Source organism: Streptopelia decaocto (assembly GCF_964273445.1).
Source record: "Streptopelia decaocto genome assembly, chromosome: 2".
Lineage (NCBI taxonomy): Eukaryota > Metazoa > Chordata > Aves > Columbiformes > Columbidae > Streptopelia > Streptopelia decaocto.
The window spans coordinates 116,708,516-116,731,662 of NC_138655.1; the positions used below are offsets into that span (position 1 = coordinate 116,708,516).

The window sequence follows — 23,147 nt, forward strand, 5'->3', positions numbered from 1 at the left end:
AGGTTGAGACTCGATTAGAAAGCTACTCTCAGTGCCTTCAGATGAAGTGGATTACTCTGTTGTTGCAGTTAAGTGGAAACCAGTAGTATATATTGTAAATGTTCAGATTACATGTATTATTGGTTATTTGGTTGTGTTGCCATTCCACATATACTTCATCCTATGCTGGTTTTAAGCAACGTCTTTCACCTTCTAGAAGGAAAGAAATGCAGATGAAAAGCAACACTGGAAGGTAAAATGGGGTTGTAGTGTTGTTTTCAGTAGTGAAATATGTGCTTGCCTGCACATTGTCTGGTGCTGAAGGTGAGTGATACTCCATCTACTAAGAACGCTGGCGGTTCAGATGTTCATGCAGATGTCCTGCAAGATTATAGATGTGTACTGAACCCTCGGTGCCCTGGGATGCGCTAGTCATGCTCTCAACTAAGGACACCGAACATACTCCAGCCAGCAGGCAGTGACATGCCCGAAGGGTGGGATGTGCTATCTCAGCACCTAGCTTGCACCAACATTTCAAAATGAAATAGTCCTCCTAAAGTAAATACATAGCTACCTGAATTGATGGAGAAAAGTCGGTGCCTTTGAAGGCTTCCACAGGAAGATCTTGTTCAGAGAAATCCTACGTGTAGATGCACCAGCCTTGCAGACTGAGTCCTGCCTTGCTGGAGCCTGGCCTGCTGCCATGAAGGGAGGCATCGGGGGGCTGAGGCTGCTCCTGCAGCTGAGCTGCCTCTTTACTTTTGTGTATTTGGGGACATGTTTGTATCTCTTTCTGACCACCGTGCCCATGTCACTGCTGACCTGTGCCACCAGCTCTCCTCTCTGTGGGGTAGACTCATGTCTCCATCTTTGGTCACCCTGAGGACCAGGGTGGCAGTGGGATATGTGGGCTCCAGCTGCCTCCTGAGCTGAGACCTTTGGTACAGCTGTCAGCAAAGGGGAGCCAGTGAACAGCTCCCGATCCACCACATTTCTTGCTCCTCCTGGACATGACCTGTTTCTCGTCTTTCCCATCCGATGCTCCCACTGGGCTATCTCCCCTGGCACCCACGTGACCCCATGGGGAGGGGGTCAGCACCAGGATCCTTGGGCTTTCCAACCCACATGTGTAAAAGTTTAGCCCACAGCTTCAAGTGTTTCTGTCCCAAACACGATGATAAAAATCTTTCTAACTTCAAAGAAAGTCACATCCGTCCTGATGGGGAACTCTGTTTTTCTAAGAATTAGATGTTTATTGGCTGCCTTGAAAAGTTTGCCCATCGAGTTGCAATCCTGGTAACCTGGATGTTAGGGCATAGCTGCATTCCTGTTACTCATCCAGCCCATGATTTTACTGTTTGTCAGTGAAGGATCTGTCCACTTGTCATCCGATTGTGTAAATCCACCTGCCATGTGAGTCGGGATTTAAGTTTCGCTGATTTTCAGGGTCTGACTATGTGCAGAGGGAGTTGTAGTCATTTTTTTTTTTCCCCAGGAACTTCCTTTCTCTAAACACCACCCCCTTGGCAGCGGCCCTGCTGACACCTCAGAGCAAGAGGCTGATAAAAAGGGCAGCCAGCCTTCCTTCTGCATGCTCAGAAGCCAGTGGCAGAGGCTACTCAGGAGCTTGGAAGCTGCCGGCATCGCAGGCACCTCACGTCGAAACACCGACAAGAACCATGAGCTTTAACATTGGTGAGTTTTTAATGCTCCATATGGTAGCTCGTGTTAGATGTTAAGGGAGGGTTTCTCACTCTCTGCCATGGGTGATACTTTTCTAAAAGGTGTTTCAGTAGCTCACAGGGAGTAGGTTTGTTCTGACTGCGAAAATTCTGATTTTGATGGATTGGTAAACCAACTGAAAAATGCAACCCACCTTTCATCAACCTGTAGACGTCTGGCTCTGTCGGTGATAATAGGAAAGAAACGCAGCTTTCCTAAACTTGTTCTGTGTCAAGGTGAAAGGAATTTCTTTCAAACTACTGAATCCTTCAGATTATTGTTCTTTAGTGATGGCTGATCCCATCTGACAGAAGTTCCAAAATAGCTGAATAGGTGGGATTTACTGGGACTTGAGCTGCATCCCAGGTCAGAAGATCCCGCACCTACCTGGAAAGGTGCCTGAGTCACTCCTCTGGCAGCTGCTGAACCACCACCACTCCTGGGGCCAGCCCAACCCCAGGATGCCCAGAACCCATGGGGTTTGGGGTGTACCAGAGCAGCTCTGCACGCGGATTGCTTCGTGCCTGCAGCGGAGCTGGGAGAAGGTCTCCGCAGCTATCAGGAAAGTAGAGATGTCCTGACAGTGTTCTGAGACCCACCATTTCACACCTCCATACTTTGAGTGTGGATGAGCTGAAGTTTTCCAGAAAGTCTCAGACAGCAGAACCTCACATCTCTGGAATATGAGAGAGTGTTTGCTGGAGGTTGGGCAAGGGCGAGCAATGAATGTATATGTCCAAATTTTGCTCTTTCTTGCAAAACTACAACTCGCATCCCACTTACCTTCTGAGCAGTCCTTATTCCCACTGAAGGCAGGCATGCTGGAAATGCTCTGCTCTCTATTAATATTTTTTAAAACCCCATCACCTCATACTTATGGAAAAAAACGCCTCAGATTCTCACTAGTGCAAAGGCCTCATGTCCCCATTTTTGTTCTGGGTGATCGCTGTATTCTCGAAGCTCTGAACATCTTTCCAGGGAGGTCGCATGCGATGGGGCCAGTGGGTTAGTTTAGGAAGGAGCTCTAGAAGGGATAAAGCATGGAACTAGGAAATAAAAAGAAATATACTGTCTTGAAATTTCTTCTAAATAAAAAAAAAAAGGAGGAAAAAGAAAGTTATCCGGCAGGATTTGCGTTTGCTCCTGGCCTGCCCCAGGAGCAAGCACGGCCAGGGCTGCCTCGTAGCTCAAGCCTCCATCCCGTGAGTGGTCGCATTCTCGGCATGCTCAGCTCTGCTGTAAATCATTAATTCCCATACTGGCAAACCGGGGTGCCTGTGGGCAGCCGGGCACAGGGTGTGTGGGTGCCTGGCCCCATGCCCCAGCCAGGAGGCAGAGCAGGAAGCCAAAATCAGCACACAGGGCTGCCCAGGCAGGGCAGGCAGAGGCCACATCCCCTTGGACGCAGCGATGGGCGCGCCGCTGGCGTGCTCCACGACATTTCTTGTTGCGGGACATTGTGCCAGCTGCATCACAGGGTATCACAGGTGTGTTTGCACAGAAATAAGTGCAGCACCATTGACAGGGACAGGTCTTTGGCATCGCGCTCTGCTTTGTCACAGCATATTGCAAGGCAGCTGTTCTCTGCGGTTTTTACTCTCTGCATCCTCAACACTGGTGATTTCCAGAAACAAGGGATAAAAATGCAGTCCCTACATTAGGAAATGCTGGAAGAATGGGTTCCCCAGGGCCCTTTCCCACAGCCATCCTATGCATCCAGCTCCTACATGGTGCCAAAGCCCTCATCCATTGCCAGGACTGGCTTCTCGTAGCTCCTCAACCCAGCACCAGGGCTTCCATAAGGAACAAGGATCAAGCAGCTTTAGTGGCTGGAGATTTGATAACCCTGAGGAAGATGCACTTCCCTTTCATGCTTTTCAAGAGAGTTAAGCAATCTCAGCTGAATTTTTTTGACATATGCACCCCTGCCCCATTGTGCAAATCAACCTGATGTTGGTATCTGGCAGTCAGCAATCAAATGAAAAGCGCTCAAAAATTAAATCGGTTAGCGAAAGGTGATGGTCAATTTTAAGTCTATTTGCTGTACTGCTGATAAGTGCTATGTAATTAAGATAAATATGGTTTAAATACTTACTGAGAAGAAATACACGGAGGTAGTAATCTGGTGGGGATCCATGGGCAGTCAGTTCAGTTTACTCAAGGCTGCAGTCGCTACCCAGTGCAGGTCACAGTGCCACCAATTTCAGCCTGCCCTGGATCCAGCCCTGCTTGTGGTGTCCCTCATGCTGCAGCAACTATCAACAGATTTCAGCCTCTTCAATATAAGGGATGGCCCTTGTTGATACTCGAGTTAGCATGGTTGCGTGGTGTTGTGCATGTGAATCTGTCAAGACATTTTGTGAACTAATCCCTTCAACCATTATTCCTTTGACTGGCTAATTTCAAAGTTACCATAAGTGGATTTAAATTTCCTTACTCTCCCATATCTTCTAAATCAGTCATGAGCCAAGCGCTTTTGAAGCATTGTTACTCCCTACTGTTTACACAGAATTCATGCTTTAAGAATATTTAATGGGCAGGTACAAGACAGGTTAGACACTTCCAAAGATATATAGCTCAGTTCTGGCATGCTCCAGCTTTCCCTGCCACACCTGGGCAGCCTGCCAAAACCTGATGTAGTAAACCCCAAATCCCCATCTTTGTTTAAAAGCTGAGCGCTTTCTCTTTGCTCAAGTTTTGCTCTTTGCTTGAGCACAGTGTCAGGTTGTGCCTCTCAGAGCCTTGCTTCTTGGCTGCAGCCCTGAGCCCTTTTCCCAGCCTTGCTCCCATCCAGAGTCACAGGAGGGGAAAGCAGCCTGGGAGACGGTGATTTTAAATGCTGGATGCTATGAAATTAGGTGCTGTGTTGGGAATGAATGGGGAAAAAGCACCCCACAAATAATCTCGATGGAGTCCAAAACTGTGCTGAAGTTGAACAGCAAAAGCACCACTTGGCATGGAGAGGGCAAGAACACTGTCCCTCATGTTTAGCATCTCCCCAGACAGGGAACATTTCTTCAGCACAGCTGGCTCCTGGCCCCAAACCTTCCTTTGGTACTTGGTTAGTAGGAGAAACCAAGTCCTTGGGAAAAAACAAACCAAAACAAAACCAAAAAAAACTTGCAAAGGTTCACATATGTAGATTTCCACAAGAGGTTGATTAATGGCACTTGTGAAATTACTTGGGACTAATTTTTGAGAAAATACAAAGTATCAGCTTCAGCGTCCTGAAGAGTCCAATTACCCAGGCTTGTGGCATCCCAGACACATTGGAGATTTCAGCAATTGTTGGGAGTGAAATTTCAGCACACTTCCAGCTTGACTGTGTATACTATGTTTTGTAAGAAGTAATTAAAGCTAAAATTAATTATTATTTTATAACATGAAGGATGTGTTCAAGGATAATATAAGGCTAGTCTTTGAGCAGAGAGTAATATCCTGAGATAAAATCCCAATGGTGAGGTTTAATTTTTAACCTGCCCTGTGCTATCTGGGGAGCACCTGGGAGCATCACCTGGGAATGTGCCTTGACAAGCAGCACTTTCTTCACCTGTCTACTGCTGCTACTGTAACTACTACTACTATTACTACTACTATCACTATTGTTTAATACCTGCAATAATGAAGAAACATCTGTAATACTCAAGGAGGTGTGCACCATATCAAGGCACAGGCATGCAGCGAACATGACTTGCTGTCACAGCCTTGGCTTTGACAAGCTGCCACCAACAAAGCAGCTGAGCAGATGGGAGCAAGGAGGGTATGGCTCAGAGACATGGCAGGACCATGGGCACTGGTCAGGACATTTGATGGGCTCCTGTGTGAGATGCTCAGGGGAGCAGAGCTGCCCCACAGCAGCTGCAGGGATGGGATGCGGATGTGCTGTTGCTGCTCCACTTTCAAGGGGGAAGCAAGACTCTCAGAGAAGAAAGATTTTCAGTAGTGCAACAAAACTTGCAGTTATGCCATCTTCCTGGTACGCGGCAGGCTGTGGAGCTGGCTACCGGCTGCTGGCCACCTGGCCAGCTGGCAGTGTGCAAGGGCAGGCAGTGGGCCAGCAGACCTGGCTTTCCAAACCAGTGAGATCTTGTTTGCAGCCTTTTGGCTGTCGAGGAAGCAGCCCCAAGGGCACGCAGTGGGCAGCTGCCCATACACAGAGGTGCTGGGGTGCTGGCTGGGTGCCTGACTGGGACAGAAATCCTCAGGCTACGTTTCCTACTGCTGCTGCCTCCCTCAAGCTGCTCATTCCCCACTCACCCAGGGCCACCTCAGAGGTCAAACATCCCTCAGACTCCCTGGGCAGTGAGGGAGGGAGGCAAAGGCACGTCCGAGCAACCCAGGGCCAGATAGTCAGAGGGTGAGGCAGGTGCTCATCCCTTCTCGGGGGGGATTGTGGCAGCACACTCACCACAGACAGCCTCCATAACCCATCCCAGCAATAGGAGTCTCTCTGTATCTCTATATACATATACTAAGTATTTACATTGTATTATTCTATTCTGTTCTATTCTATTCTATTCTATTCTATTCTATTCTATTCTATTCTATTCTATTCTATTCTATTCTATTCTATTCTATTCTATTCTGTTCTGTTCTGTTCTGTTCTGTTCTGTTCTGTTCTGTTCCGTTCCGTTCCGTTCCGTTCCGTTCCGTTCCATCCTATCCTATCCTATCCTATCCTATCCTATCCTATCCTATCCTATCCTATCCTATCCTATCCTATCCTATCCTATCCTTATAAATACATTTTACATTATCAAAATTATTGTACCATCCATTAGCTCTGGCAACCCTTGTTGTGATTCCTTGTGCTAGACCACTGGATAGTTAGTTAATTTGATGACCTACAGGGCTCCATTAAGAAGAAGAAAACCCTGTCTTTATTGAGCAATTTACCATCAACACCCCCCCCTTTTTTTTCTTTTCTTTCTCCCTCTCTGCTGAAGGCTTTCCAGGGACCGATCTGAAAGTCACTGGGATTGACTTTCGCAAGAGCCAGAACTGCCGCCAGCACCACACAGATGCATACAACATTAAGAACCTGGTGGTGCGGCGTGGGCAACCCTTTCAGCTCGAGCTCACCTTCAGCAGGGAGCTGAGGCCCACCGACAAGTTGTCTCTGCGTTTCGGCCTCGGTAAGTGTGTCTGCCATCCATGGCCATCGGGCAAAGTGGGAGAGCCCCAGCCACCTCCAGCTGCCTGTCCCTGCACCCGGCATTTCATGATCATTGCAGACCCATGAGACCCTCCTGCATATCATGTTGGATTTGTTTCTAGGTGAAAACCCAATGAAAATCAGGGGAACCCTGATGTCGCTGAACCCGATGCTTCAGCCGGACTTCGGTGGGTGGAAAGTCTCCATCGTCAAGAACAGCGGCACACAGGTAGAACCCATGGTCCGCGCTCCCACTCGGGGCAGTGGTGGAAGGTACCGAGCCCATTGGGAGCAATAGAGCAAATCCTCATACCCCATCCTGCCTTCCCTTAACCCTGTAATTTTGGGTGGGCAGCAGCTTTACCCTGTTTAATTCATTGGTCCCCCACTGCACACGCAGGATGCGCCCCATCCCTCTTCCACATATTCATCCACCACCATCAGTGCTCATGCTGTACTTGTGCCATGTCGGTGGCTGGGTTGGAGGGTCCATCATGCCGTCTCTCTTTTGTCATCTCCCCAGTGCCTGCTGTCTGTTATCAGCTCACCCTGGGCTCCAGTGGGAAAATACACCCTGAACGTGAAGACTGGGTCTAACATTTACAAGCCTGAAATGGGTGATATCTACCTTTTGTTCAATCCTTGGTGCGAAGGTAAGGAGGGTGGTCCAGCAACCAGCGGGTTGATAGTTACTGCTGCCAGAGATTGTCCCTGGGGGAGCTTTTCCTCACATTTTTCCTCCTCTCTTTCCCGCGTACATTGCTTTTTCTCCCTAAAACAATGGAAGCAGCATCCTCATGGAGCCAGTGGGAAGCTGGGCAATAGCAATGAGCCAGCTCCTCCCTAGGGCATCTCTCTGTCACCTCTGTTTGCACCTCTGTGTCACCCCTTGCTGTTTCCTTTCCCTGAGCCACTGCAGATGTTAACTGAGATGACTGGGTTTGCTAAAAATCCAGATTTAAAAAAATAACCAGACAAAAAAATGTGTGTTGCTGGTTGGCATCTGTCCCCCAGTTCCCTCTACTGTCTACCTAGTCCACTGAAGTACTTGTTCAGAAAGAAGCTTTTCACTAAAATAAGACAATGGTCATATAGCAACAGACCTACAGAAGTAAAATAAAGCTTAGTCTTTTAGGAAATTCTTCCATGATAGGAAAAAAAAAAGTGAATGATACATGGTCATAATTTGGTGTGAATGTAACAGACCACCAACTCCCTCAGTTTAGCTTTCCAAGGAAAACTTCGTATAGCCTGTGTGCAAACCACCTGACATCTGAGGGTTTTTTTGTTCCAGATGATGTCGTCTTCATGGCTGATGAGGCACAGAGAAACGAGTATGTGCTCAACGATACAGGCTACATCTATGTTGGGTCTGCATACAACATATACAATAGACCCTGGAATTTTGGGCAGGTAAAATACAGCTATCTAGCTGGTGTTATTATCTTAATTCGCTCTTTCTCCTTTACGCATTAATTTCAATGAATCAGACCTAAAAGCAGTTTAAGGCCATGAGTAACTCAATGTGCTTGAATAATCCTGCAAGCTTCACTGGGAAGGCTCACCTGCTTAGAGTAATCTGCGTATTGAAGTGTTTCCCCCAGCCACAGCTTCAGAATGGGGCTTAATGGCATGTTTGTAATCAGATCACAAGACCCCTGGCAAAGAATGGGGAAACTGGGGATGGAGCATTTCTAGTTAAAAAGATTCCCATAAGGAGCCCTCCCTGCTCTCATGCAACACAGCAGCTGTCGGTAAGCAGCTCATGAGCCACAGAGAGGGCTGATGGGGGAAAAAAAAAACCATTAGATTATTTAGCTGTTGCATCATGATTGGGAAAATATACGGGAAAAGCACTGGCAGAGGTTGTCATGGTTCAAGTGGTGCCTTCCCCAACTGCGAGGTGAAATGTTGGCCACAGGACACAGTCAGCCCCCCCTCCCAGGAAGGGTGTTCCTCTGTGCTGCCTCCCAGATAGCTCCATCTAGAGATAAGAGGTGGATGCCAGAGCAGGTTTATTTGCACCCCATAGAAAGCACACAGACACCCAAACAAAGCATCCTGCACCCTGCCCAGGCAGACTTCCCCGCCAAAAAAAAGTTGAAATCTGTTTTGTTTTGTTTTCTCTTCTTGTTTTTATTTTGTTTTATAAGTCTGTGATTTCAAGCTGCAGAGAACCCAGCAAAAGTGCTCATGCTGATGCCTTTCCCATGGAGGGGCCAAAGGGCATTGTCCATAGGGCTGTTCCTATCCTAATATTTATTCTGCCTGTAAGCAATGAGAATTGATATTGATATTCTGCCAAGCTTTGTTGGATCAGATATTTGACATTTCTGTGAATTGGACCTCAGGAAGTTTTATCAGCAATTGCTAATTAGGAAACTTTTGCTGTAATAATCTGCATTTATATACCAATTTTTTTCCCAGGGTTCATTTTGTACCTATGTCAATAGGCTGAATATCTGTAGTGCTCTTAAATTTTCATTACTCTAGTGAGTAATTTGCAGGGCTGCAGGGAGATGGCGTAGGTGACTTAGGACTACTCACAGGAGTAAATACTGCTGCGTCAGATTCCAGCTGTGTTTGCAAGACACATGAGACAGGCTTTTGTCTTCCAAGGTGGGGCTCTGTTTAAGCCCTTCTTTAGAGAGAATGGCTTTGAGAATTCCCATAGGCTTGAAAATTCAGTATCATAAAGGAAGTTTGAAAGTTAAGACTAGTCAGACAGTTTCCTCCAAGTACTCAAATAGACTTCGTAGTGATTGAGCTAATTTTGTTTTAAAGCGGTGTATAAAAATGTCTCCATTTTCTCTCCAAAACAGTTTGAGGAATACGTCTTGGATGCCTGCATGTATCTGATGGACAAAAGTGGACTCAGGCCGGGCAGTAGAAGGGATCCTGTGCTTGTGTCCAGAGCCATGTCTGCTTTGGTATGCCCCTCCCAGAGAAGTGCTTTGCCACTCCAGCTTTCCCTCCTCCTTGTTACTTGCTCTTTTTCCCCTGGGTCCTTGAACACCAGTTCAGGATGCATCTGAAATGGGTTCCTTTGGGTAACTGCATGCAAAAAGCCAGAGGTATTTTGGGTGGAGGGAAGAGGTGAGCATGGCCTAGTGTGGCCAGCAGGACTAGGGAAGAGATCATCCCCATGTACTTGGCACTGGTGAAGCCGCACCTCAAATATTGTGTTCAGTTTTGGGCCCCTCACTACAAGAAAGACACAGAGGTGCTGGAGAGAGTTCAGAGAAGGGCAATAAAGATGGTGAAGGGTTTGGAGCACAAGTCTTATGAAGAGCAGCTGAGAGAACTGGGGCTGTTTAGCCTGGAGAAAAGGAGGCCGAGGGGAGATGTTATCGCTGTCTGCAACTACCTGAAAGGAGGTTGTAGCATGGAGGGTGTTGGTCTCTTCTCCCGAGTAGCAAGTGATAGGACAAGAGGAAATGGCCTCAAGTTGTTCCAGGGGAAGTTTAGATTGGATATTAGGAAAAATTTCTTCATGGAAAGGGTTGTCAGGCAGTGAAACAGGCTGCCCAGGGAAGTGGTGGAGTCACCATCCCTGGAAGTGTTTAAAAGATGTGTAGATGAGGTTCTTATGGACCTGGTTTAGTGCTAGAGTTAGGTTATGGTTGGACTCCATCTTAAGGGTGTCTTCCAACCAAAATGTTTCTATGAAATACAGCATCTCCCTGTCTCCAAAGCTTGCAGCTCCCCTGGTGGCTGTCCTTCTCCAGCAGCTGCATTGGCAGAGCCAGCTCAAGGGTTGTGTTTCAGGGGACAACTGTTCTCTTGCAGTGGGACCCTTCTGGAACTTCTGGGCTGTAGGATACAAGATGTAGAGTGTGTTATGTCCGCCCCAAGTAGCAGTGCACCATCCTTCTAGACATCCAGGTGGCAGGTTTCTAACCAGGGTAGCCCCCAGATGGCACCAGCAGCCTTGCTGGGTGCCACAGAGCTGTGGAGAACCTGGGGAGACACAGGGTGGGCAGAGACCCCAGGGTTTAAAGCCTCATTCAGCCTCATGCCCATATTTTTCTCCTTTGCATGTGTGTGTGTGGCCACAGGTTAATGCCAATGATGACAGCGGTGTCGTGCTGGGAAACTGGTCAGGGAATTACAGCAATGGGACCTCCCCTATGGATTGGATCGGGAGTGTTGCAATTTTGCAGCAGTATTACAAAACTAAGAAGCCAGTGTCTTATGGTCAATGCTGGGTCTTCGCAGGAGTCCTCACTACAGGTAAGCATTGAACTGTCTCCCTTCCCTGATATCCTAATTACTGTGCTAGTTAGCCAAATTACCATGCCTCTGAGCAGCAGAGGTGTCAGGGTCTGTTGTGTAAGGAGAGGCTGAAGGAGCTGGGACTGCTCAGTCTGGAGAAAAGAAGGTTCAGGGGCTCTTCTCCATGTGTATAAATACCTGACAGCAGGGAGTGGGGCAAATAGAGCCAGTGGTGCCAAGTGACAGCACCAGAGGTGATGAACACAAAGTGAAACACGGGAGGTTCTGTCTGAACATGGGAAAAAAGGCTTTTTCACTGTGACGGTGACCAAGCACTGGCACAGGTTGCCTAAAGAGGTTGTGGAGTCTCTGTCCCTGGAGATATTCAAAAGCCACCTGGACATGGTCCTGGGCATCTGCTGTAGAGGACACTGCATGGGCAGGGGGGTCGGATGAGATGATCCCCAGATGCACCCACCAACCTGAGCAGTTTTGTGACCCTGTGTTTTGTCTGTCTGTGCTGCAGTTATGCGCTGCTTGGGGATCCCGTCCCGCTGCGTGAGTAACTTCAACTCTGCACACGATACAGATGAGAACCTGAGAGTTGACGTTTACCTGAATGAAGTCGGAGAAAAGCTGACCTCGATGTCCCTCGATTCTGTCTGGTACTGCCAAAGGGGGCTAACGCTTCCTACATCCCCCTGCAACCACCCTGCAGCACTGTGTTTCTCAGCCCCAGTACCCTTTCCTCTGAGAATTTCCCTCCCACTTCGGGTTTGCTGCCCCAGAGACAGGGAAAGCCTGGGGTTTCACAGGGTTACACGCAAATCCCCATTAAATCATGCCCTTACTTAAGGATTAAGACAGGAGATCATGACTCTTCTGGCTGTAACAGCTCACTCCTCTTTCCAACCCAAATGCACACAGGAACTTCCACGTGTGGAACGATGTCTGGATGAGGCGGCTAGACCTGCCAACAGGCTTTGGCGGCTGGCAGGCAATTGATGCAACCCCTCAGGAGCAAAGTCAAGGTAGGGTTTGCCTGGAAAGGCTCTTCTACAACTCCCAGTGGAGACAGAGACATTTTGTATGAAAACCATGGTCTCCAGTCAGCAAAGCACATACTGCCCATGCACATCTTCACACACTTGGGCAGTAACATCCTAAAACGCAGGTCTCAATCCTGTTGTCTCAGCCTGGGATGAGAGGAACAGCATTTCTCAGCAGGCAGAAAGCCAGCCTTGTGAGATGCTGTGGGGACATGAATGTCTCTTCAGAGGTTAGAGCTCATAGCTGGAAGTCAGAGCTAATTTCTCTTTCCACCATCCCTTGATTTCTTCGGTGAAGCTGAGGGCTCAAAGCAGTCTGTAGTAAGAGGTGCCACAGCTTTCCCCAGTAAAGATGCTTTCTGTAGAGCTTTCCTGAGAAAGTCATGAGTCTGTTCATTGGCAAATGAGAGGACTGGCTGCCAGAATTGGTGACTACCCTCCCTGCACAGATGCAGGGAATTTGATGCAGGAAATAAAACATTAATCCTCAAGGCTGTGCAAAAAGTGGGGTGTTGCCAGAAAATCAACACAGGTGGCTGGACTTGGTTGACTTCATCACCAAGCCATGACTTTCAAACCTTAAAATTACTCAGGTGAGGAGAAACACATAAAAGCTTTTACCAGACCTTGGTAATCTCTAAAAAAGCCCAAATAGCTATGGGATACATCAGACCTTTTGGAGTTCATTGCTGACTTGGAGGAATATTTTCTAGTAAGAGTCAACTACCATGGCCACATGTTCCTGCTTGGGTGGGTCTGAGGGTGGAAGAAAAATTGGAGGCTCTGCTGATATCTGGAAAAGCAAATGGTGTTGAATGCACTTTCTAGGTATGTTCCAGTGTGGTCCGTGCTCGGTGAAGGCTGTCAAAGAGGGGGATGTGTATTTGCCCTTTGACGGCAAGTTTGTGTATGCGGAAGTGAATGCTGACAAAGTCTACTGGATCGTCAAGAAGGTGAACGGCAAGAATAAATTCACCAGGATTAGCACGGAGACCGAAGGCATCGGTGTGAAAATAAGCACAAAAGCCGTGGGGGAAGACAGGCGGGAAGACATCACTTCACAGTACAAGTTCCCTGAAGGTGACTGCCCCCTTCCTCTAACGTAGTGACAAAGAGGAGACCCCCTGACCCCACAGGTCACCCCACAACATGTTATCTCCAGGAGATAGCCACAGAGGTAGCTGCAGTGGCAAACCCTGTGTAAGGCGTGGAGACCTGAAGGAGCAGTGCCGCTCCTGGGCATCTTCACGCCTCCAGTGGCACCCATAGGCTGCTCTTTTGGGATCAGTGAAAGAAATAGGCTGAGCGACCCATGTAGTGATTTGACTTACTGTTGCTTCATGTCTTCATTCTTCCTGTCTTTTTATTCCTTAGAACATACTGGAAACAAAAATCCCCGCTTTCCCTCCACACGGTTCTCAGATCCAGCCGTGTTGTGCTAGACTGTTAAATCTGCCCAGTCAGGAGCAGGAAAACCTTAGATTGAAAAAGTTAAGAGCATCCATCCTTTAAAAGTGCCCCCTTCAGGAAATTCTTCCAGTCCAAAACACCACAGTTAGTTCTGGTGGTAGTGTAAGCCAAGAGGGTCTCCTGAGCAGAAGCTGGGGGTGCCCTGACATCCTCTTTGCTCAGCAGCAGAAGCATAAATAAAGGGAAGATGGTTCTCAGTGAGGAGACTGGGGTACAGCTATCACCCATCTTTTTTCTTCATCCAGGCTCCGTAGAAGAAAGGGAGTCTATGGAGAAAGCTCTCTCCTTCATACGTCCTGCAGGAATGGTGCCTCGTGCACGCTTCGCTTCAGCTTATCCCATGGCTGAAAGGTCATTACATTCTCAGATCCTCCCGCCTGAGCCAGTCCCCCAGACTGGGCTCCATCTTGAGATAACCAACGAAGCACCTTTGCATCCTGGCAATCCCCTCGAGCTGGCCATTACAGTGAAGACCTCTACTCCTGGGAAATGGACCATCAATCTTGTCGGCTCCTGCCAGCTGCAGTCCTATACTGGGAAAGTTGAGGCCAGTCTTGGATATGTCAAGGAGACTGTCGAGCTTGAAGGCGAATCTGGTAGGCACAGAAAGGTCGCTGTGTTCTGTGGGCTATTTACTGTGTCAGTCTGGGGTTTCACTCAAGATGGTTCATAATAGCTCTGCTGTAGGTGAGTGCATGAATCTGTACCGCAGGAAGAGCAGAAATCACCTGCCTGCTACCTGCCTCCCTTGTTACTGCATTTGGGAGTCTCAGTTACCGACTGGGATCCCAACATAGTGGGGGCCAAAACACAAAAGCCCTGTTCCTGCCACAGCTTCAATGAGATGGTTAGAAACACATCAGAGTGGGCAGACAGAAGTTTTTGCTGTGCAAGTATCTCCTTCCTGTCTTCACCATGTCAGCATCAAAGATGCCACTGCAGGCTTCGGGTGTGTCCATATGGGTCACATCCCACAAAGGATTTAGGTGGCTGGAAATTTCAGCCTTTTTTTTTTTTTTTTTTTCCTTTTGCTTGCTGCTCTAATGTTGAACAGCTGGTGGTGATGCTGCTCAGTGTTATTTCAACCTCATGGCTGCCTGGCTGATCCCAAGAGCTTCTTTGCTGTTTGTTGCGTATCTTTGAGCAACCTGGTTTGCATTTCTGATCCCCAGCAATGTGACTGAAATTTGCTAAACAAGAGAATAACAAGTGATGAATAATTAACAGCACTTGTTTATTCCAAGCGTGAGTCACTCGCACAAAAAGAAATCTTTCCTGCTGGTTATTGCTGGGTGTTTTCAAGCATATACTCTGGCTGTCAAAATGCAGCAGGGTAGGACACAAGAGTAGCAACATACGTTTAGAGATAAGGACAGGCATAATTTTTTTTTGATTCCCAGAAGCCAGGAAGCTTTGAAGCTAAAGCAACATTCAGGCTTCAGCCCTGCTGACTCTGGGGCTCTTCCAAGCCACTGGAAGTTTGTCCAGACAATTAAAGATAAAATCTGAAGTGAAAGGAAAACAGCTAATTTTATAGCTAGTAGTGCCTCAGAGAAACCCCAGGGGACATGGGCTTAAATGTACCCAACCTCATGCTCCCCTACCTCCTCCTGAGTGCCAGGGCAGCCGGGGACAAGCGCGGCTGAGACGCTGGACATGAGCCCGAGCCGACACTTGGCTTGGCAGGGAGACGGCGTGTGCTCAGCCACCCTTCCCATGGGCTGTGTGTGCCAGGTACCACTTGCTGAGCTGGGGCTTCCCCCCATGGGGCCTCCAGTCTGGCCAAAAGCTGGATGGTCTCAGCAAATATGCCTCATTCTGCACCCTGAGGCACCAACTATCACAGCCAAATTTGCCATCCAGTTTCCAGGTGTGTGATGAAGCCCTGAGCTGTGTTTTTTCCACCTACAGAGACACAGATTCCTCTGAAAATAGGAGCTGACACATACATGAAGACACTGGCCTCCGTGGAAGATGAAGTGCTCGTCCATGTCACTGCCATTGCTGAGGTCCAGGGAATGGAAGACAAACTCACCAAAGAGATAACAATGCCCTTCGAGTACCCCCCCATCACCGTCCAGGTGCCAGCCAAGCTCCTTGGGGACAAGGGTTAAAGGCCTGTTCACTGTAACACCATGGTGGTGTTAGCATTCCCGGGGGTATCTCCCAAACAGCTGCCTCCTGGGGTGCTCAGTCCTCAGCGTATTTGGTTACTCAACCTTTGTTTGAAGGTTGAAAGCACACACAAAATGCAGATTTTATTGCCCCATCTAAAATGGGCAGGCAGGGGCTGCTGGAGGGAAGAGGATGGAAGAGAACAGTTTGTGTGGGGCATATCTCCAACACTGCAGCTCTAACCCCTGAAGGAAAAAACGGTTGAGAAACCAGAGAGAAGAGCTGGGAAAACAGGTGGTGGGGCAAAGCACACGGTGCCACAGGAGGGTGGAAAAGATAGGGGGGTTGTCCCCCACCACACTGGGGGTAAGGAGCAAACGGGCAGCAGCTCCAACATCTTTATTACCTTTCTGATCCTTGGCCTTTCGGTTTGTTTCTCTCTTTCCTCCTCTACCAGATGCCAGAAACAGCCAAACTGAATGAGGAGTTCACCTGTGCCTTCATCTTCAAGAACAAGCTGAATGTGCCCCTGGACAACTGCAAGCTGCTGGTGGAGGGCTTGGGCATATTTAAGATGACAACATTTGATCAGGGGTAAGGCAATGAGCCCAGTATGAAAAAGAGATTCTGCTTTGTTTCTCTTTTTTTAAAATTTGTTTTTAATTTCCCTTGAAGAAGCAGTTAGGAGATGTGTAGTAATGCAGCCCTTTGAAAACCATGTTAGAAACCTTGCCACATTTGGGCTCAATCCCAGCGGCAGAAAGACCCACGCAAAGGTTGGCCTGCTCAGAACATTTCGGCATGACAGGGACTCTCCCCAGGTTCCTGCTGTGATGCCAGGCACAGCCCAGCCAGCATGAACACATCTGCTTCCTTCAGACCCAAATTTAGTGTTTAAGCAGTATGGGACAATCTAGGAGGGTTTCCAGGGAGCACCGGGACCACCAGCCAGCACCACTATGCCGAGCCCCGCTTACTGCATGTTGGGCATCAGAGAAGGGAAACACCCTAAACACAAGCAGCAGCTATTTCTATAAGCAAAATGATTCAAATGTGGCAAATAAGAATGATAACTCACACTGGGGCTATTTGTTTTTTCTTTCTCCTTAGGGACGTACAGCCTGGCAGGATCATTAAGTCTGAAGTAATCTGCACTCCGACAAGACTAGGAGAGAAGAAAATGGTGGCCAAGCTGACCTCGACTCAGCTCAAAGGGATCTCTGCAGAGAAGAAGATCACCATCATCAACTAGAATCAGTGCCTCAGGAGGGTGTAAATGGTGACCCGGCTAAACACGTCGCACTGTTGCGTGTCAAGGGCACTTCTGGCCTCCTTGATTGCTGGATAGTAATCTCGAAGTAAAGAGCAAAAAATCTCATTAAGCTAAGGGAATTAAACTGACTTAGAGGGCACAGTTCTGTTGATTGCAGTTAATTGTGATTTAATAAAAGCTGTTAAAATCTACTGTGTGGTTGGGTTGTATGGTATTGCCAAGTTGGGATGACTCTGAGCCCGTGGGGGGACATTCCCACCTCCGGCCAGGGGTTGGAGCTCACAAAGGTGTTGATCGGTTGGTGATGGGTGTCAGTCCAGAGGGGTTTTGCAGCTGCTTGGTTGCCTGGACTGTGGTCCTACATGGGAGGCCACCCAGGGACCCCACCACACCACAGGCTGCTGCACAGATCAAGAAACTTTTTAAGCAGATCCCTCCTGGGCGATTCCCTCTCCCTCCTAGTTCATCAGATGGGGAATGTACTGGCATGGACCTTTTTTTGTCTTTAGACAACAAAAAGAGCAAACCTAGCAGTTTCCCCAAACACCATTTTTCATACATCTTCCTTTCCTCACACCCAATTTCTTTTGGGGGTTTTTCAGGTATTTTTCGCAGAAGTACGATCTCCAGCACCATTACCAGTGCTTCCTAGGAAACATAAAACCTCTGTCCTTCCCCTTCCGCCCTGAATTCTGCTGGATTACATGTTGGACCTTGGTGGTGATGTACATCTGGAGTTCTTCCAGCCACAGTCAAGTTGAAGGAAACAACAGCTGTGCACATCTGTAGTCCACCCAGCCCTGCCACTGAACCGCACACCCCAGCACCTCCCAAGCCCACCGGTGGCAAGGGACAGCTCTGCTCCACAGCATTGCCACAACATGGCCAGCGGCAGTCAGGCACTGGGGTTTCCAGCATTTCCATGCGGAAAGAGGAAATGAAGCCACACGTTAGCGCAGGGGGTTTTGTTGTTGTCGTCGTTGTTTATTTAAAAGGCAAATGCTGAAGCATTAGGGCTGCAGAGTGGGGAAAAACCAAACAAACAAACAAAAAACAAAACACAAAACAAAACAAAAACAAAAATAAAAAAATTAAAAAAATAAAAAAACAAAAAAACCCACAGCAAAAACCAGCAACTATGGCTGGTTACATGCCAGCCCATGAAATGGGAGGGAGAAACAAAAGAAGGGAGAAAAAGGGAAGGGGGAAAAGAAGGGAAGAGGCAAAAAAGGGAAGGGGGTAAAAAAGAGAAGAGGAAAAAGAGAAGAGGAAAAAAAGGGAGGAGGAAAAAAAGAAGGGTTTGCTCACTGCTTTGCATTTCAAACATTTAGGGAACCCTTGGAGGAGCGCCCAAGGGTGGCAGCTGGGCCACAAAAGGAAGTCAGACTCAACGGGCCCCACCACCCCTCTGCCCAGGGTGTCTTGGTGCCCCATGGTAACGCTGGGTCCCCGCAAGGGCACCTCGGTGGTGACAGGGCTGGGAGCAGGTGCCCCTCTCCCCAGACAGAGCGGGCACAGGGTCTGCACTGTGACCGCAGGGAAGGGAAGAGCAGGTGGGCCTTGGTAGATGGAGCATTAGTCCTTTAATAAGTACAATAGTGACTGGAGGCATAAAAAGGAGTTACAAACAGCGAAATATATATATATATCTATAACTATATCTCTTTTTTTAAGAGATGTAAATTCTTGCATAGAAAACCTGCTGTAGAAGACACCAGATAAGAAGTACAAGACCATTTTCCACGTCTGCCACGACCTTGTCCATCACGTATCAACACCTCGCACCGAAGCAGCGATGGGACCTCCAGCAGTCGGCAGCACTGCAATTGCTCTCAAGGAACACCTTCCCCAGGTGTCCAGCGAGCCAGCTGGGACTGCAGCAACATGGCCCGCAGGCGAAGGCACAATTTAACAAGGGGCAAGGAGGGCATGGAGCGAAGGGAAGGAAAACGGCGCGTTTGGTTTCAATTTCACGAAAATCACATTTGGTTTCAAGCTACCAGGTAGTCACTAAAGAAGGAGGTTTATGCCAGAGCTGTGGATAAAACAGATTTTTCCAACTTGTGACGACTTTTGCAATTTCTGACAGTTGCCACACAATATCAAGATGGAGGAGATACACCAAGGGGTGCTGGGACTTCGGGGGGGAGGAAGAAGAGGGGGACAAGGGAGTCTGACAGTGAAGAGACACCAAGAAAAGCAATTTGCTAGATATAGAAAGTCACCCCACAAAGTCTTTGGGGGCACCAGAACCAGAGCTGGGCTGGCTGCCCATGGCTCCATGTGAGGCACAAGGCCATGTCTCTGTCTCTCGCTCAGACCATAATTGCACCATGGGAGAAGGGGAGATCGCTGTTCTGGCTCTCACCCCCCCTCTTCACACTGCTTTTTCATTTCAGCTATTAGAAAACAAACAAAGAAACAAAAACCTAGAAATGCCAGCACCTGAGGAACAACACAAGAGGTGGGAAACAGAAGCAAAGGATTCCTATTCTCATGATGAGGAGAACCATTTTTTTTGAGAGTGGAGGAGGAAACACTCTGCTTCTACCTGTGCCTACCCAAAGATACATAAATGGGGTCCATGTTCCAAGAAGCATCACCAAAACATAGGGCAAGGGGGGGTCTCTCCTGAGCTGATATCCCCATCAACTAGTTTCTTCCCCCAGGACTCCATAGCACCATTCCCTCTGCAGACACGGCACCAGAGGCAGGGAATTAATTGGATGTAGAGGCTGAGCAGAAAGCCAAAAGTAGAAAACATAAGCTAAAAAGGGCACTTTTACTTTTTCTCCTTCAACATCCCTATTGCTCCCTATAGGAAATCCCTTATAGATCTGTATATGTCCCTGATGTCCCTTTCCTGTGGGAGGCTGGCAAAGGAGCACAAGTATGTTGAGGGAACTGGGGCTGTTCAGCCTGGAGAAAAGGAGGCTGAGGGGAGACCTTATCGTTGTCTGCAACCACCTGAAAGGAGGTTGTAGCATGGAGGGTGTTGGTCTCTTCTCCCAAGTAGCAAGTGATAGGACAAGAGCAAATGGCCTCAAGTTCAACCAGGGAAGGTTTAGATTGGATATTAGGAAAAAATTCTTCACGGAAAGGGTTGTCAGGCATTGGAACAGTCTGCCCAGGGAAATGGTGGAGTCACCCTCCCTGGGGGTGTTTAAAAGGCATTTAGATGAGGTTCTCAGGGACATGGTTTAGTGCCAGAGTTAGGTTACGTTATGGTTGGACTTGATGAATCTGAGGGCCTCTTCCAACTGAAATGATTCTATGATTCTATCTATGAACGCAGGCTGGTGCAGGAGCAGGAGAGCTTCTTCACTCACTTTCACACTGTTGCACAGAGCAATGACGTTCAAAGGCCTCATGTCTAAATTACACAAGAGTACACCTCAATCCTCCACAAACACAGGCTGTTTCCCTTTACAAAAAAAGGCTTTTATAAACCCATTTTTTTCTAAATCTAATTTCCATTGAAAAAGAGGGGACATCCAGAGGGGATACAGGATAGAACAACTGCTTGGGAATACTCCCTAGGTTGTAGCCAAGCTGTGCTCCTAACAGTCATGGCACTCAGTTTGCTCCCAGTCCCTTTGCCAGAAAAAGGGACTGCTGTGGCAGAGGACAAGAGCAAGAGAGAATCTCATCCCTTCACAGTATCCCTTAATGTCACACCATTAATACGTCTTGCACAAATTGCACTTGGTATTGCTTCTATAAATAATAAAAACTTCATCTAGGTCTTGCACAATACTATGCCTTCATCCCCAAAACTCCTTTCTCTTACTTTTGAGAGGAAACAGTTATCTTTGGTCCACGTTATAGAGGGGTGGGGGAGATGAAAGCAAGCTCGTCCTGTTGCGGGGGGAAACCAGGAGCACGTCTCTAATATCCTGCAAAATTTACTGATGAGTGAGCTAAGGGACATGAGAAGAAGAAAAACAAACAAACAAACCTGAAAAACAGTCTGAACTAAAACCACACTAACTGACGTCTGGAGCACACCGAGTGTTTGTAGCATGTTTGGATGCAGCGGCTGGCATCACCTCTGCAGGACGTTGCTGCAACTACTGCCACCTGCAGTGACGCCTTCCTTGAGCGATGCACGCTCCTGCTATGCACTCACCAATGTGCTCCAGGAGCTGGCTGCAAAATTAGGGTAAGGAAATAACAGCACAATGTTAAACCCTAGTATGATTAAGAAGCAATATTCATCCTCAGCTAACTCTGGCCATCAAGGAAAAACAAAAGACAGACATCTAAATTAGACAAGACAAATGGAGAGAGCCAGTACCTCCATCAGCAGGGTGCTCACACATCACCCTCTTCTTTATGGCAGAAATATCCCTGGTGCCCAACCTAGACCAGCTGCCTGTGTTCTGGGCTGCAGAGCTCGGCCAGGCAGCTCCCGCTCCACACATCGTACGTGCTCAGGAACCACACATCCTGGGCAAAAGATTTTCCCCACCAGCAGCTTGAAAACTTGGCCAGTACTTGCCCACTCTCGGTTGTGCTGGCTGTGGATGAGGGCTCCCGCCAGCCCAGCACCACCACCAGCTCGCTGTCCTCTCAGCCAAAGTCTTGGGCAGCCCCACGAGCACAGAGGGTCAAAACGTACCCCTGGAGATATTTTGGAGCCCAAAGGAATAACACCCACGGTGAGCTCACCCATCTGCTGTGCCTGTAGTCTGGTATCCCACCTTTGCCAAGACCTGAGCACCAGTGGTTTTCATAATCCAGAAGCAGCATCCACAGAAAGAGCTAAAAAGGACACGTTTTCCAAGAAAACCTTTGGATCTGGGATAATCTGGCCATTGCGCAGAGTTTATTATTTAGCCCTCCAAGAAGCTGTAAGAACAAAAGATTAACCAGTCTCCTTGGGACTGCACATTTCTGGGAGCTGGGGCCAACCTATCCAACAATTATAAACTTCCCTTAAAGGCCAAGTAAGAAAAGCTCAATGAAGCACTTGTCGCAGGTCCAAGAAGGAGATTATGAATCTCATCCCTTACAAAGCTTTCTCTGGAGATTTGCATTGCTTCTGCTAGTGCTGTACCCGGCTTCCAGATAAATACTTCTGAATTTTTTAATGCACCCAAAGTATGTTAAAAAACAACCCTTTAAATCTCCAGCAAAAGCAGTTATTAAAAACAAACAAAAAAGAACCACCTGAAAGCTGCTCTTGACACCTTGGAGAATGCTTTGCTTATTCATGTAACACTGGGACGGCAACATCTCGAGTGAGAAACTGCTCAATTTCTTCTTGGGTCAATATTGCAGATGCAGGAGCTGCTGCTGCCGCTTCAGCCGGCACTGGGCTCCTGCAGTTCAGGTTTGAAAAGGGATTGAACCAGCCCAAGGAGAAGGCACCACCGAATGCCAGCTTCATTCCTTCCCAGCCGCTGATCTTCTCCCAGGTTGGCTTCTGGTTTTTAAGACGCTCAATACCCTGCAAGAAGAGAAGAGTTGTGGGTCGTCTTGCATTTGTAGAAGGTACAACCTCAGCAGCATGTGCAAAATGGCTCATCTACAGCCAGGTCGCTGCTTAGGTTTTAGTGAACAACGAAGACAGATGTCTCGTGTTACTGAGAGTTTCATAACAAAAGCCTAAAACAAGACAAAATCCACGGATAACATGAATCTCGGTGACCTATTTCGGTACAAGTTACTATTGATTTGTATGGTAAAGAGATGGCTTTTAAAAAGCCATCCCTTTGGGAAACATGGATCTTTTCTCCTGATGCTTTTTTAATCCCTCCAGGAATAACAAAATGCAATTAAAATTTAAAATTTCACCTTATTTAGCCATTTTACAATAGTCCAGATACAAGCAAAATACTACAACTCTTCCCAGTGATCAGGAATTTACCATAGCCACATCTAGGACTGTCACTAGAAGCTGACATAAGAACACCAGTGAAGAGCAAATACTTAAGAACAAAATTTCCATTTAACAAGTTGTCTAAGACAAATCACACCACACCGCTCACTGGGACATGAGGACATCCATATGGGTGGAAGAGGAGGTCTCAAAACAGGACACCGGAGCCTTGGTCAGTCACTATTTTGATTTTATCATCCCTCCAAGAGCATCACTTTTACTAAAGCAAACATTTTAATGGCATTTAAATAACATATCCTTCAAATTTAGGCTGTGACATTTTGT

At 47.8% G+C, this 23,147-nt stretch overlaps 2 protein-coding genes across 3 annotated transcripts in view; one reads left to right on the forward strand and one right to left on the reverse strand.

The window, feature by feature from the left end:
• Positions 1-1,534: 1,534 nt before the first annotated feature.
• TGM4 (transglutaminase 4) lies at positions 1,535-17,163 on the forward strand. The gene is made up of 14 exons (XM_082044283.1): positions 1,535-1,674; positions 6,648-6,836; positions 6,979-7,085; positions 7,380-7,509; positions 8,151-8,269; positions 9,679-9,786; positions 10,915-11,089; positions 11,598-11,736; positions 11,999-12,102; positions 12,949-13,200; positions 13,836-14,186; positions 15,502-15,671; positions 16,163-16,299; positions 16,816-17,163. The coding sequence occupies exons 1-14, from the start codon at positions 1,659-1,661 to the stop codon at positions 16,955-16,957; spliced, it is 2,139 nt and encodes a 712-aa protein (XP_081900409.1). The 5' UTR covers positions 1,535-1,658; the 3' UTR covers positions 16,958-17,163.
• A 1,383-nt stretch (positions 17,164-18,546) lies between these two features.
• Positions 18,547-23,147, reverse strand: part of ZDHHC3 (zDHHC palmitoyltransferase 3) — a 34,200-nt gene continuing 29,599 nt past the window's right edge. For both annotated transcript variants that reach the window (XM_082046389.1, XM_082046390.1), the window contains exon 7: positions 18,547-22,430. In XM_082046389.1, coding sequence (XP_081902515.1) covers positions 22,188-22,430 — 243 coding nt within the window. In that variant the 3' untranslated portion in view covers positions 18,547-22,187. The remainder of the gene's footprint in view (positions 22,431-23,147) is intronic.

What these genes read in the sequence shown, in the direction of transcription:
- TGM4 (XM_082044283.1), top strand. An exon ending in CGAGCTTGAAGGCGAATCTG is followed by an intron (nt 14,187 to 15,501) that starts GTAGGCACAGAA and finishes TTCCACCTACAG; the next exon opens with AGACACAGATTCCTCTGAAA. An exon ending in ACCCCCCCATCACCGTCCAG is followed by an intron (nt 15,672 to 16,162) that starts GTGCCAGCCAAG and finishes CTCCTCTACCAG; the next exon opens with ATGCCAGAAACAGCCAAACT.